Genomic DNA, 14913 nt, shown 5'->3' on the forward strand with positions numbered 1-14913 from the left:
ATGAATGTCAGGGCTAGCACAGAAAAAAGACAGAAGCATATTTGCACTTAAGCCACATTTAGTGCAGATGGTATCTCTATCTGGGGAGGATAGAATAGGTTAAGGCTCTTTGATTGGAGTTGTTTTTAGTTTCTTTTTAAACTAGATACAGATCCATGACTCGTAATTCCATTTGCTTTCTATTTTCCCTGGGGCTTCTCAGATCTCCGAGCGTTTTATTGATGGTTGTCCAGTGATGAGGAGTGTTCTTGAACTTCTGCATACAGACTCAAGAGTCTGGACATGTTACCAGAATCGATTTGGGGTGATAATTATGGCCACTCTTTTAGGGGCATACGTATCAATGGTGCAGCAGGTGTAGTGCCACCAGTGCCTAGAGGCGTGAGAGGCCAAGTGAACTCTACTTATTGCTATAGTTTACTAGTCAGCCAGCAGTTTTTGCTTGCACTGGGGTCCATGGCACCTCTACTACGTGGCACGCCACTGCACTGTTTGTTCAACCAGTTGCCAAGGACTTATAAATGTCTAGTTCCCAGTGCTAAGATCCACCAAAATGAAATCCACATGTTTCTAAGTGCCCTTCCAAAATGTGTTTTTTACCAGAACTTCTTATCCTACAACTAACATCTTAAACTTCTCTCCTTACTGTGAATTCCACACCCCAGGAAGGAGAGTTCCAAGGGTGTCAATTTATTGCGTTAGTGCTCTGCAATTCTCCCTTCGCTCACATATGATTGGCTCTGATAGAGCAGGTGGGCGTGGCATTGGGTATGGCAGCTTGTGCTCCTCCACTGAGTCAGGCTGTAAGTCAGGTGCAGCTTTGCAACTCTGCCACAAATCATTGAGCAATTCTTTCACCTCAGAAGAGTGCATGCCTAAGACACACCTTAAGAAATAATCATAGCTAAGTGTGAGAAAGACTCAGCTTTGGAGGCATGTGAATGATCAGGTTAATTTTCGAAGTCACCTGTGAAAAGGAACAATAAAGCAAAAACGTTATGACTCAAACTCTATTTCAATTGGACTTTGCTAAGATGTGGGCTCTCTGAAGCAGTCTTAGCTAACATTTCCACAAAACTGGAAAGCTAGAAGGAAATGCTGTAAACCTCAAAAAGGTGCCAGATACACATAGGTGTGGTATGTGTTTGAGGTCTTTTCACAAAAGTTTGCCAAGCATTTGTGCAGTGGATATGTCAGAATACTTTCAAAAGGAAAGCCCATAATGCACAATGTTGGACAAGTTGTGTATATTTATGTTTGTATTTGTTTATTTATTTAAAGGGGATTTATGAAGGACAAACATACAGTCTGAAACGAGATTCATGGTGCTAGTGATACTGCCAGGGAGAAAAGGAAACAATCCGAAATACTGAACAGCCAGATTTTTAGGGACTTTGCTGAAATGCAGAAGATATGTAATGGCTCTGATCTCAGAGGGAGTAGAAATTCACAACTTAGGGGCCTCATTTTCAAGGAGCTTGTGCCGATGTTGCATCATTGTTTTTTTTTACCCAGCAGCAGCGCAATCAGTGCTCCATACTGCTCCATACCCACAAACTGACGTATTGGGCTCAATGCATCAGTTTGTAGAGGCCTGCGTCACTTTATACCTGAACCAGGTATAATGTATGCAGGGTAGGCATTCCCACGTTAAAAGTCATGCAGAACTAACGCAGTGAAATTTACAACTTTTAACTGCATCATTCTGCGACTTGACTGCATCAAAATTCTTATGCTTGCTAGACCAGGCATAAGGATTGATGCAGGGCTTTTAACATAGGACTCTCCTCTGTGTTCTGATGTATTGCTGGAGTAGCGTTGGTTTTACGATTCAATTCCAGCAATGCATCACTTTAGCGCCAAAAGATGCATCAGAATTTCTGACGCATCTGTGAAAACTTGCACCATGGAGCTCTGTACTGTAAATACAGTGCATCCATGGCATCGTTAGGGCATTTGCAGCATTCTCAAGAAATCTGATGCACTGATGCAGATGCATTCGATTCTTGTAAACGTGGCCCTCAGTTTCTTGAACACCAAATGTTCTAGCTCCCCGTCTTTCAGATCTAAATGTGCGCGTGGTGAACCTGTTTTTGGATCTAGAGCTAAAAGTATACCTAGGTTCTTATTTCTGAAATGTTTTTCGAAAATACAACAGAGTCTGTTCAGAGTGGATCTTATATATCAGACATGCTTCTTAGATGGTGATTCGCTTGTGAACCAGCAGCCAGTGAAGCTAACAGAGATAAGCTGATGTGGAATCAAACTTATATAGTAGTACATACCAAGGTGTTCTGTATTTTGTGAAGACACTGGATGCCTGCATTGGGTGAGCCTAAATAGACAGCATTACTATATTTGAGCCTAGCACGGACAATGGCATTGGCAGAGAGAATTGTGTGGAAAAAAGCATAATCCACCTTAGAAGCTGGATGTGAGGAAAACACAACCAGGCGACATTGTTGTCTGAAGATTAAAATCCAATTTTGTGACTAGGAGTGTACCTACATTCTTGACCTTACATATCCGGCAAGGCATTTCCCCATATTGGATGGACAAAGGAAATTATTCCAAAGATCAGTCGTCTTCAATATTGCTGAAATGCCCAATTTTGTGAGACTAGTTTTGAAGAACCTTTGGCTCTTACAGTGGACAATAGCTCTCACAGGATCTCATCATTTTAGCATGCACAAATTGTATAGATGACTCAATTCAGTGGGTGGCATAAGAAAAGAGTAACATCCACTGGACAGAGAGGAGGTATGCATGGTGACCCACAACAAACCGAACATTCGACTATGAAACACATGCCTAAAAATTGGGACTCATTTACTCAAGTCGGCAAATAATTTGTATTTGCACTGTCCACCATACACTCACTCCTGGCAAAGTAGCAGTACTGCTACACAGAATCATACTTTGATATGGATTTGAAGACTAAGACTGATGACAATATTTTTCATCTGTAATACTTTTTTTTTCCTGACGTTGTTATGGAAATTCGTGGGAACAGAGAAAACGTAACCAGACCAGCTACATGTGGCTGTCTTGCTGTACAAAGCCAAGTGAAGACGCTGACTGCTCTCTCACAATGAACACAGGTATGGTGACTGGAGCCTTACATTGAGCACATTACAAAGGGCTCCACCAGGATCGGGGTGCCAATCTGACTAGCATGTTTTACCACTCCAGATGTCAACTAATCAACACTCACCATACACTCTGTAGGACTCTTTTTATATTTTTTTCAAATCTTTTTATGTTTCTTAATCCTGTTTTTGTCATGTGATTTGCTATAGTACTTTATGACCCTTGAGACTATTTCATATTACAAGTTGTGACAGAAGAGATGGAGAGACAGGGCCAGACCAGATAAAACAAGGCAGCAGGAGAAGAGTGAGGAAGAGTTGTGTGAATGTAACAATCATTACAAAGACATGTGCCTCTCATTGGAAGTGTCTCTGTGACTGTCAGGGTCAGAGTGGTGAACCAAAAGTAGTCCCGGCAAAAATATTTAAACTATCCTGCTTCTTAGGTCGAGCCTACAGACAATGTAGGCTGTTTGGATCCAAAAGACCTACTGTAGGATTAGCAAGAATTTATGGAGGCATACATCCCACCCATTGCTTACTATTTCTTGGCTTGATTGACATTCTCATTTGCATGCCTCTTATTTGAGAGATTTCCTTATCTATCTTGTATTTTCCCTCACCTACACCATAGATTCTTTACCAATCTCTTGACTGTCTGATTTGTGTCCTTCCACTGCTCACTTTTAGAGAACGACCTTTTTGGGTTAATTGCTCTGTCAGAGGTGCATGTGTTTTCCATCTCTCTCCCTATTGTGTTTCTTTTCCCTCTCACCACCCACATACTTGTGTTTTCCATCATAGTACTCAGTCCCTCTCCTCTATACTTCTCCCTTTGCCTCCCCTGTGCTCCATGTTGTTGATTCCCTCATATGCGTCTCTCCCATCCCCTTTGTTGTTTCTCACTCATGTTCTGCTCTCTACCTCGGGCCTCCATCCACTTCCTGCTGCTTCCCCACAACCCACTCCCTCTGCAGCTCCAGGGCCATTGCTGGTGGTCCTCCACAAATGCGCTTTCAAGAACTTACAATTGCGTTTTTTTCCTATTGACGAATTTAATTTGCACCTACTAACTCAAAGTCACAAAGGTAAAACTTAATGGCTTTGCCAATGTTTATTTCTCTGTTCCCCACCTCTGCCGTGTTTTCTGCAAAAAAGCCACAGGCAGGTGAGAAGAGCAGCAGGGGTGGCCTTGGGCCTTCAAAAACAGACCTTTAATGGCTCCTAAAGTTGCCATATTTTAATTTCTCTCGTCATATTAGAAGTGGACACACAGAAATACTCCAAAATGTTCACAGTCATGATAAAATGTACTATTCTAACTCCAATTCTGAAATATTTGGGGTAAAGTTCTAGGAATTGGTTTAGAATAGTGGTTTATTCAATCTTCGACTAGTTAATGCTTATTTGTTTATCTTCCCTTGGCCCCAGAAATACGGCTACTATCAAAAGTGACAGACTTACTGAACCAGAACATAAGAGATGTTCTTAATTATGATTGATGGGTGTGTCAGCAGTTCTTCCCCCAGGTCCTCAGGGAGCGGGTTGATTAAAAATATGAAAGGCACCGCTGCATTACCAAATGGGACGTTTCAACATACAGAATACTGGAATCTTAACATCTTAGCACTTAGTATATGTTGGGCGGGGTAAAACCTTGCCTCAACACTTCAATCTAAAACAATGAAAGTCAAGACCTGGCAAAAAGGATGGCTGTGATCCCTTCACTTCCATTATTTCAGCTGATCTGCAAAGAGATGGTTTCTTAAAGAATATTTTTATCTCCCAGACTCTCAGATATATTCTTAAAAGGCCCCTGTAACGCCGTGCGGTCACAAGGATTTCAGCTAAAAAGAACCAACTGAGATTGTATGTCCCTTTAGTGTCACTGGGAAAGATTCACAAACAAATGGATACAAGTATCCGAATACAACTTGCGTAGATTAACTAATTTTAAGGAATTCACAAAATCACAAGGGCAGAGCTCCTAAATCTACCCTAATAAGTTCTCCTCACCCAGTGGGGGCAATTCACAGAGTGAATGTAAGTGTGCAATTCCACATCATCCTATTTAGCTCTGCATATTTTTTTTGCATAATTTTCTTTATGTGACTATGCAAAATTGCGGTAAATTACAATAAAGTATGTGCAATGACAATCTTCCATTTTGTGTGTCTTTTTCCATTTGTGTGTCTTTTTTGCATAAAGTGTCCATTCTCATTTCTTTTGGAGATCCAGCAATAGGAACTTTTACCTGAGGGACCTCCGATTACGACATGGTATAATGTTTAATTTCATGTAAAAAGTGTAGTAATTATTACCGGAAATTACACTAATTATGCCAGCATAATTGAAATTTTACCCAGGCCTATGAAATTCCACATCTCTTTTGTAGATGACAGAAAGATCCACCCCTCCAAAAAGTGAATTTACTGATGTAGCTGTTGAATATATATATGTGTGTGTGTATATATATATATATATATATATATATATAAAGGGCCTCACTACAAATTAGGATACATTTACCACATATGGTAAAATACCATCATCTTGCAGCGAAGTACTTACCACATGAGGCAAGTATTTATGGAATCAATAATTAACATACCAAACTCGGCATGTTTGGTCTTTTTTACGGACCTTTACACCAATAAATTTCGGCAGGCTTGACCTCCCGGAATTTATCAGAGGAAAACTTTGAGGGTGTGATAACTATAGCACAACTCATAATTTCATTCCCTGTGTAGACACATCTGCTGAGGAATCGGAATTTTGCCCTTCCCTTGTAATCTGGGTCTTACTTTGAAAATGTCCTCATATCTTGACCCTGCGAATAATGATGTTGGGGTTTTAACCAGTCGCTGCAGGAGACTGGGCAAAGAGGCGGGGGGGGGGAACAAAACAAAAGTAAAGCAAAATATATATATTTTTTAAACTTACCTTTACCGCACTGCCACTCTCCGCTGCATTGCAGGCACAGGCTCCAAGCCTGCCCTGCGGCTAATTCTGAGGCTGGTCAGAGCAGCGTTATGATTGGCTGAAGTGCCCTGGTTTAGTGCTCCGAGGAAGAGTGGAAGTTTCTGTCTTCTCTCTCCACCTGGCAACAGTGCCGGGTTCGAGGGAGCCCTGTGTGCATGTGTGTTTGTCATCCCCCCATGGCCCGCCCCTTTAAAAATAAAACAATAATAAACATTGTTTATCATTTTATTTTTGAAGGTTTGCAGCTGCTGCTGCTGCTAGCAGGTGGTGACGCTCCTCTGCTTTAGCAGAGAAGCCACCCCTCATTTTAACCATAAATTACACTTTTTCAAACAGTACGTCATAACAAGCAATAAAGAAGTTCTGTGAATCTAACCAATGTTTGCAAGGGAAACGTTTCTAGTAAAGAGAACAGGCCCAGCTTCAGACCATCCATCTAGCTGCAATTTACAAACTGAAGTGTAACTCACCCTCATATAGAACTCTCTGCCTTCATTCCCAGACTTGATTTGGAAAATGTAATAGGCACCAGGGTAGCGGGTTGTTGCTTGCATTTGGAAGATGTCAGTGGGAACACTGCGTGTAGACACCATGTCCATGTGCCTGTGCACGATGGTAAAAGGTTTGTCTCGGCATCCAGGATTTTCAGCTGGGCACATGCAACGACTGGAAGAGAGAGAAAGAGTTATTCTTTTTATCCTCAAGTGATTCCAGATTGCAATTGCCAGCTTAACACACACAATATATATATATTATGTAATTGATAAATATGTAATTCATGTGTGTACATACAATGGGGTGTATGTATAATGCTATAAGGATTATTAATGGCCCTTACAGGCCTGAGCTGCAGAATATACATACACACATTTCGGCTGTAATCTGATTTATTCTTTTCTGATGAGTCTCAGTCTTAACCTAACAATTATTTTCGAACTGACAAATGGCAGCATTGACCTAAGCGGTACAAATATTTTAGATGCAGGAAACACTTTGCGATTCGCAAACGGCAAAATCTGCTGTTTGCGACTCGCAAATGCGTGTTTCCAATGCAGAAATACATTTTGCGAGTCGGGACCGACTCGCAAAATGCATTTCAGAATCGCAAATAGGAAGGGGTGTTCCCTTCCTATTTGCGATTCGTAGTGGTATGCAATACCATTTGCGACCGCATATGCGGTCGCAAATGGTGTCGCAGTTACCATCCACTTGAAGTGGATGGTAACCCACTCGCAAATTGGAAGGGGTCCCCATGGGACCCCTTCCCCTTTGTGAATGGACCCAAAACTATTTTTTTAGGGCAGGTAGTGGTCCAAGGGACCACTACCTGCCCTGAAAAAATACCGAAACTAAAGGTTTCGTTTTTTTTTTAAAGTGCAGCTCGTTTTCCTTTCAGGAAAACGGGCTACACTTAAAAAAAAAAAAACTGCTTTATTTAAAAGCAGTCACGAACATGGAGGTCTGCTGACTACAGCAGGCCTCCATGTTTGCGAGTGCCTATAGTCGGTATGGGGCCGCAATTTGCGACCCACCTCATTAACATTAATGAGGTGGGTCTCTGCGACCCCATACCGATTTGCAATTTTCCTACATCTGGCCCCATATCTGTAGATGGTACACTACTACCTCTACTTTGTTTTAAAAAGAAGCTGTTAATATTATGCAACTTAATAATAGCTACTTGTGAAAACTGAAAGTATGATTCAGACCTTCCAATATAAAGATCACCACTGGCGGTTGGTGATCTTCGAAAGTGACGGAGTGTAATATTTGCTCCAAAGTTTGGCAAGTGAGCCTGACCTCTTCTAGGAAGGGTTCAGTTTATTTTCTCAAGAAAATGTTGACAAAATGGGGTCAGTTAGTGGTTTGTAAAGCACAATTCTAACATTAATTTAATAAAAACCATAGAGTCTGATAGGGTCTTCAATAAATATTCAAAGCCTTTCATGGCGTGCTAGTGATGACGCAGAAAAAGAAGGACTAACAAATATTCATATATCTTGTAAGCAAAATCGTATAAGGTAGTGTGATTTTAGCAAAGGAAAATAATGTACGTGGGAAATTGTGCCCACGGGGTAGTTCGCCATTATTATAAACGGGCTTAGTTAATCATGAAGAATTGACAAATGTAGTAATCCGTCATAATTGCAAATGTATTCCATGATTTTCTTGTTGAAACTGTTATATGCTTAGCTTAAATTTAGCAGAGGCTTTGGCCTAGTTGCCTGGTCTCAAATTTTAACTGCGTGGTTTTTCTTGCATTAACAAAGACATTATTTTATTTTAAGGTTGTATTTTTCCAGTAGAGATGACTAATACACTTATCTCAAGGTTTCGAGCTAGGCTGGTTTCATCCCTTTTAAGCAAGGTCAGTTTCTGCAGGTGCGGACAATAAAAGCACTGATACCGAAATAATTGGCAAACTTTGTTGCAACTTGTGTTCCAAGGCTCCAAGGACACAATGAGTACTAGGAGAAAGACACTATTCATTGGTCAAATTGAAGCCACCCTATGAACCCTCCAATGGAAGACCCTGAAGAATTTGGAATGCTTCTTACTTAAACCCACCGGACAAAGAGAAGTCAGCCATTTTTCTTTGATGCCATTTTGAAGCCTGATTCAAGAAGCCACCTTAGACGACATCTTGATGCCATTTTCTCTATTCCAGAGAAAGAGACTTTGAGAATTTTCACCCTAGAGACTTTAACTTTAATTTTGCCCCGTCCTGCCCATGCAGTAACTTTTGCCCCATTCTCCTTGTTGCTGCAAGGAAACTTGCCCTTAACTTTGCCCCCCCCTTGAAATCTGCCCCATGCTGGTCGAACCGGTACCTGAAGGACGAAGACTTTTCTTGAATGCTGATTGTATTTGGTAAATATGAAAGGATAATTGTATTATGCATTGTGTTCTCCTTCCTGGGTACCAACTGCTATTTTGATAGGGCCCAAGCTAGAAGTTTTCTAAATTTGTGTTGACTAAATTCGTTTTGCATGAAGACCCACATGCCAATGCTAATTAGAGGTTAGTTGAGATATTCACTTGATGCACCATGCTAAACTGAAATCTTGTTATGCTGACCGATGTATGAAATTAGTCAAATTCAATTGCTTATATTAGTGATTTGCATTGCCATAACCGAGTGCATTATAATCCAGATTTTGCGTAGATTGCGTTTCTTCCGCCGCTATGGACAGCTAGTAATGTTCGTATACATATATCATTTGATTTTGAGACTCACTTATATCATGCTAGCTTCGTTAATATAGGGAAATAAACTCATTTACCTTTAATAAACTGGTGTGGTTATTCATGACTGAAAGGTCATGGTGTGTCAAAATACTGATTGTTATTGATTTCTAATGTGTCGCTTGATCTATTGATTAAGTATTGGGTATTGATTACAATGGTTATTGATTATTGATTTGAGTGATCCGACTATTCTTGGATGAGGAGAGCCCAACTCGGCTAAAAGGTTCACCGACCTCCAGCGTGTCCAAGTACAAGTAATTTATAAAGACCGGACGCGCTATCACTAGCCCACCAAAACCTGATGCTCCCCTGATGTTAACATATTTTGTTTCACAATATACTATGGGTGCATCCATATGTCAAAATTATCTTCACTGTGCGAGGTCCAGTATTTTGTCATTGGTGCCTGTCCACATGCTATTTGTGCCTACTTAGGCCAAAAATTACAAACAATATGCAAGTGCCAGAGTTTTGCCATTGGTGCCTTCGCTATATGTATTACCCTTATGCCAAAAATACCTCCAATATGTCAGGGTGAGAATTTTTGCACACATTTCCCCCTTCCATATGCCATGGTTGTCATCCTCTATGCCAAAAACTTACCTTCAATGTGCCACCACTAGCATTTTGACCGAGGTACCCCAGGCCAAGAATTTCCTACAGTATGACAGCGCCAGCATTTTTCCATGCGTGGCCCTGTGCCAAATATTACCTGCAGTATGCCAGCACTGGTATTTTGTAGTGAGTGCCCCATATGCTGTATATTACCTCTAGTACTGTGTTTCCCAAACTGTGAGACTGTATTTATCTTGTCACATTTGCTGCACTTCAAAGACAGAAGTCAAATGTCTGGTCACGTCTTCTGACAAATTGCTGCTTACTTTTTCAACATGGGGATTGCTGTTTACAAACTCCTCTTACTTTGCAGTCAGAGAAACAAAAGTAATGTCAAATGTGTGACACTCTTGCTACGATTCAGAGAGTGTTAAAGGCAGGGACGACTCCCCAGTGAAAGCAGAGAAGCGTAGCCACACTAAAAAATGCCCCCAGAGCTGAAAAATAAAATGCTAATAAAGTTTATTTACTATCATTTTATTTTTCAGCACTCCGTCCTGAATGAAGTGTCAGGACAGGGCGGAGCAATAGCTGCTGACAGGAAGCAGCAGGGAGCTATGCACTTCAGTTTAAAGTGCGCATGTCCCTTTGCCCGGCCGTCTTGAGAAGGCCACCGGCCATGCGCACTTTAAGCTTTTCTAACCCAGCTGAAGCATATGCCTCCAACGTTCATGTGAGTGCAGAGGCAGCTCCCTCCAATCCTGACGCTGATCTCATGCTGTCTAGCAGCATGAAAGCAGCGCCAGGATTGGTTAGTATAGTTTTGTGGTTCTGCGTTCAAGAGGAGAGGAGAGGAATACGCCGCGAGGACAGCAAGAAGGTAAGTGCCTTTTTTTTATTATTATTATTATTATATACCCCGCCCCACCGCTGTAAATGCAAGCCAGCCACCACTGGTGAAAGGAAAGGCTGTAGGGTGTCTTTTTTGTAACACATAACAAAATGTAAATACTTATAAATGAACTGTAAACATTCAGCAATTCGGAAAACACAAATTAAGGAAATTTTTTTGTAATTCTGAAGTGTGATGGAAGCAAAGATTTTAATAGGAAAAAAAACAAGACACTTTACTTGGTGATGCAAAAACGATAATATTCACCGAAACCCAATTTTCCAATGTTATCATTTGTGTGCAATATAGTTTTTTCAGTAAAACTGTATGTCTGCTCAAGTTTAGTGGCTATTTCATTAAAGAATATGCTATCCGTAAATGACAATGCATTGCTAGTAATGCTTTACTTACAATCGCCCACCTCATATCCATTGAAGCTACGTGAGTCGTGAAAGTTTGTTTTCCCAAGGAGCAGGTTGTTGTTCCAAAAGGTTTGGGAAGCGCTGCTCAAGTATGCTAATGCCAGTATTTTATTGCGCCAACTGTCATACTAAGATTTACCTGCAGTATGCAGGCGCCAGAATTTTGCCATGGTTGCCTCCATAACCAAGAATTATGTTCAATGTGCTAGGGCCAAGGGCAGATTCACAAGCTTAACACCACATTCTCACTCATGCTCACTTACATCACTCACTCGCATTCTCACTGATTCGCACTCACTTGTGCTCATTCTTACTCTCACTCATTCTCACTTATTCTTGCTAAATCTGACTCATTCATTTGCAGTCACTCACATTCACACTTTCTTTCACTCACTTTCTCACTCACCTGCACTCACCTGTTCTTTCATCCACTAATTTTCATATATTTTCCATTACTCTGACTCAATCATTGTAATTCACGCCTATTACACTTACTCACTGTCGCTCACTCTCATCCATTCACAGTATCTAACATCCCCCCAATGCTCATTCTTATTCATCATTTTCAGTCACCCATTGCAGTCACTCTTTCTCACTCATTCTCACTTACTGCCAATCTCCTTCGCTGTCACTCACTACCGGTCACTCGCGCACCTGCACACATATACAAACAGATGTCATGCTCAGACATAGCAATGCCCTCTGTCACAGAAACACGCTCTTGTCCCCACACATGCATACAACATATTTTTGAAATAATGTTATTTTACTCATATCAGTGAAGGTCTCATGCCAGGCCCCCAGTGCGTCATATTTTTAATTAAGCTAATAGAGAATAATATTATTTACTTTTATTGAAATGAAAATGGGTAGAACATAAGTTGAGTGGTGCCCCTATGCCCATGCGAGCAAGATGCACCAGTATTTTTGGCACTCATTTTCAGGGCCGTAACTTCAGGAAGATGGGTTTTTGGTGTGTTCCACCCTCCTAAAAATGTATTCTGTAATACATACTTGGGTACAAGTGTTTTCAGTTGGGTATGGCGAGGTGTCTGTCAGATGTCACCTCGGAGTTGTATCAGAGAAAATCACACATATTTGCTCTCTCACATTTGTTTTGAAGGCCCTAAAAATGATGGTTCATTTGAAAAATGCTGTGTTTTCCATACTCCTACCAATGCGCAGTGCCCATTAAGCCCCCTCACGCTCTGCTTCTCATATAATGTATTTTTACATGCTTTGCCAGCGCGATAGTTGAGAAATTCGAAGTCCGCCATACCCCCAATATTACAGACCAAACTCTAGTAACAAGAAGAAGGATGACCCCGGGGAACATTCTGGCCTGTGTGTCATAAGTGCTTCTTGGTTTCTCAGGCAGACTCTAGAAGTGGCAGCCTAGATCTCGAAGCGGACCGGGTTGGAAGCACAGGACAGGACAATTTCATGGCTTGACTAAGAGCCAAAAGCAGGCCTGGCGCAAATGGTCAGGTTAAATCCTTGCACAACTCTGCCCTTACGCTCTCTCCCATCCGTTCTGTGTCGCGCTCCTTTTCTCCTCTGCCTCTCCTCCGCCTCTATTTCCACTCTCTTTGATTCCTTCACTCTCTTTCTCTTACCTTGATCTCCCCCATCTCTCTTTCCCTCCTCGCTTTTTCGGCTTCCGCCCCACCGTGTCTGCTGCAATAAACCCCAGGGAGCAAAGAAAGGTGACAGACAAACCAGGAGCAGCCCGAGGGCTTCAAAGCCAGACTCCAGTGGCCCCAGCCCCCAAAAAGGCCTGATGAAAGAAGTGGCCAAGTCGGCCTTAGACAAGTTTCTGATTACACAAAAGAAAATGAGGCATTTTCATTTCTCATGATTGACGAAGGTGTTGCCCCAGAATACGGATGTTGGTCACAACCGGAGCCCAACAAATCACCATAACCTCGACTACACTGCATTCAAGCATCGGCCATAATGTTAAACTCAACATTGTTCCATCTACGTTTGACAATTCTTTAGAAAGGACTCACGAAAACATAATTTGTTTTTTGACATGAGCTTTCAAAAGGCAGCATCTTTCAGATCGAAGTTAAAAACAACACAACGCAGACTCATCCTTCCATCCTGCGGAGGGGGGCGTAAACCGAGTACCGTAACTTTAGTTTATAGTAACATCCTGTATTACAGTGCCTAGAAACAGTAGATGGGCAATTTGTAGCAGTATACATAAAACAAATGACCGTTGTGTAATCTGTGCAAAGCAATGACTTCATGTAATTGAGTTCATGGCACTGCGTTACAGAAGTCTACTCTTACAATCATTTTGTATTCATGTTTATGTATTTATTCCATCAAGAAGGATGCATGCGGCTCACACGAGGAACATTTTCAAATTTCAGATAACAATGAATCCAAAAGATGCTTACTTGTCATTTATGGGTATGTACGGTTCCTCGCACCCCACCGGGTCCAGACACTTGTAAGCGCCTTGGATGTTGAGACAGGTTTGTTGGACCGTACACGTGTTGTTTCGATTCTCACATTCATTCACATCTGAAATACAAACGTAAGAGATTTCATGAACCTAAGGCAGTGATTTTATTGACGCTTGCCTTCTAGGATTTTCAAATAAACCGCTTGATTACTGCATCGAGAACCCCAAGAAGCTGATGTTCCTCAAAGAAGTATCGAATATACAAGAGTGTAGCTAGAGCAGAACAAAGACTGATGAGGCGACTTTTTGTGTCTGTTCAGACCTGTCTGGTTATAGCGCGAGCTCAGTGACCAAAACTTGAAACGGTGCCTTCTGGTTGTTTCTGCCATTTTGGCCAGATGCGACGTGAAGCGCTTTTGAATAGGTATTTTTAAAAAACGTACTTCAGGAAAAGAGAACTCCTGGCCTCGGGCGCCATCCAGTGGTATGGCCGCACAAGTTGCTTTAGTATAAACAAAGACAAGTTTGCTTGAATCAAAAAATTATAAATAAAAGTTACTGAAGTAGAGCGCCGTCTGAAAGCCTGGGCCTTGGACACCGCGGCCGTGCCAGGGACATATTAGCCCCTTTGTCCCACCCTCCTTGTGACGGAGCCGTCATAGTCTCCAGCTACACCAGAAGGTGGTCTTGAAACATAAGCAGCCTGTCCATCGTGTATGGCAAGTTCTTTAGCTTCGCACTCTAAGCATGTATTAGTTGATGACGTCAGAATTGTACATTTGGGATATGGATATTTAGGGCACGAGTGAAGGCTCACAGGTAGTTCCAGAATTTAATTTTAGTATGGCCTATTTTTTTCTAAAAGTGATAGGAGCCGTTGGAGTATCTCGGGAAGGGCTCTGAAGATTTGAAAAGGGCGGGAGAAACCACATCACGACAATACAAGAATGATAATATTTTTAATGACACAATGACAATGATGATATTGAAAGCAATAATAGCAGTAGGTGCATGTGCTGTATATAAGAGGTTCCCAACCTTTTGACTTCTGTGGACCTCCAGTTTATCATTACTGGAACCCAGGGACCCCCACTGATTTATTATTGGAATCCGAGGACCCCCCACTAAGCAGTTACTGAAAACTAGTGCCCTAATCTGTTAATATTATAACATTTTCTAAGCAATCACAAAACCCCTAAGGAGGCTTCGTGGATCCCTAGGGGTCTCCAGACCACAGGTTGGGAACCACTGAATAGACCATTTTGGGAGCATGTGCAGTGTAATAAAACTGCTTACACCTAGGTAAGA

General features: G+C 41.6%; 1 protein-coding gene across 2 annotated transcripts in view; it reads right to left on the reverse strand.

Moving 5' to 3' along the window:
* FBLN5 (fibulin 5) overlaps positions 1-14913 on the reverse strand; it is a 250350-nt gene that overhangs the window by 56887 nt on the left and 178550 nt on the right. For both annotated transcript variants that reach the window (XM_069208195.1, XM_069208194.1), the window contains exons 9-10: positions 13598-13724; positions 6542-6737 (exon numbers count right to left, since the gene is read on the reverse strand). In XM_069208195.1, coding sequence (XP_069064296.1) covers positions 6542-6737; positions 13598-13724 — 323 coding nt within the window. The remainder of the gene's footprint in view (positions 1-6541; positions 6738-13597; positions 13725-14913) is intronic.

This window comes from Pleurodeles waltl, chromosome 9, assembly GCF_031143425.1.
Source record: "Pleurodeles waltl isolate 20211129_DDA chromosome 9, aPleWal1.hap1.20221129, whole genome shotgun sequence".
NCBI lineage: Eukaryota > Metazoa > Chordata > Amphibia > Caudata > Salamandridae > Pleurodeles > Pleurodeles waltl.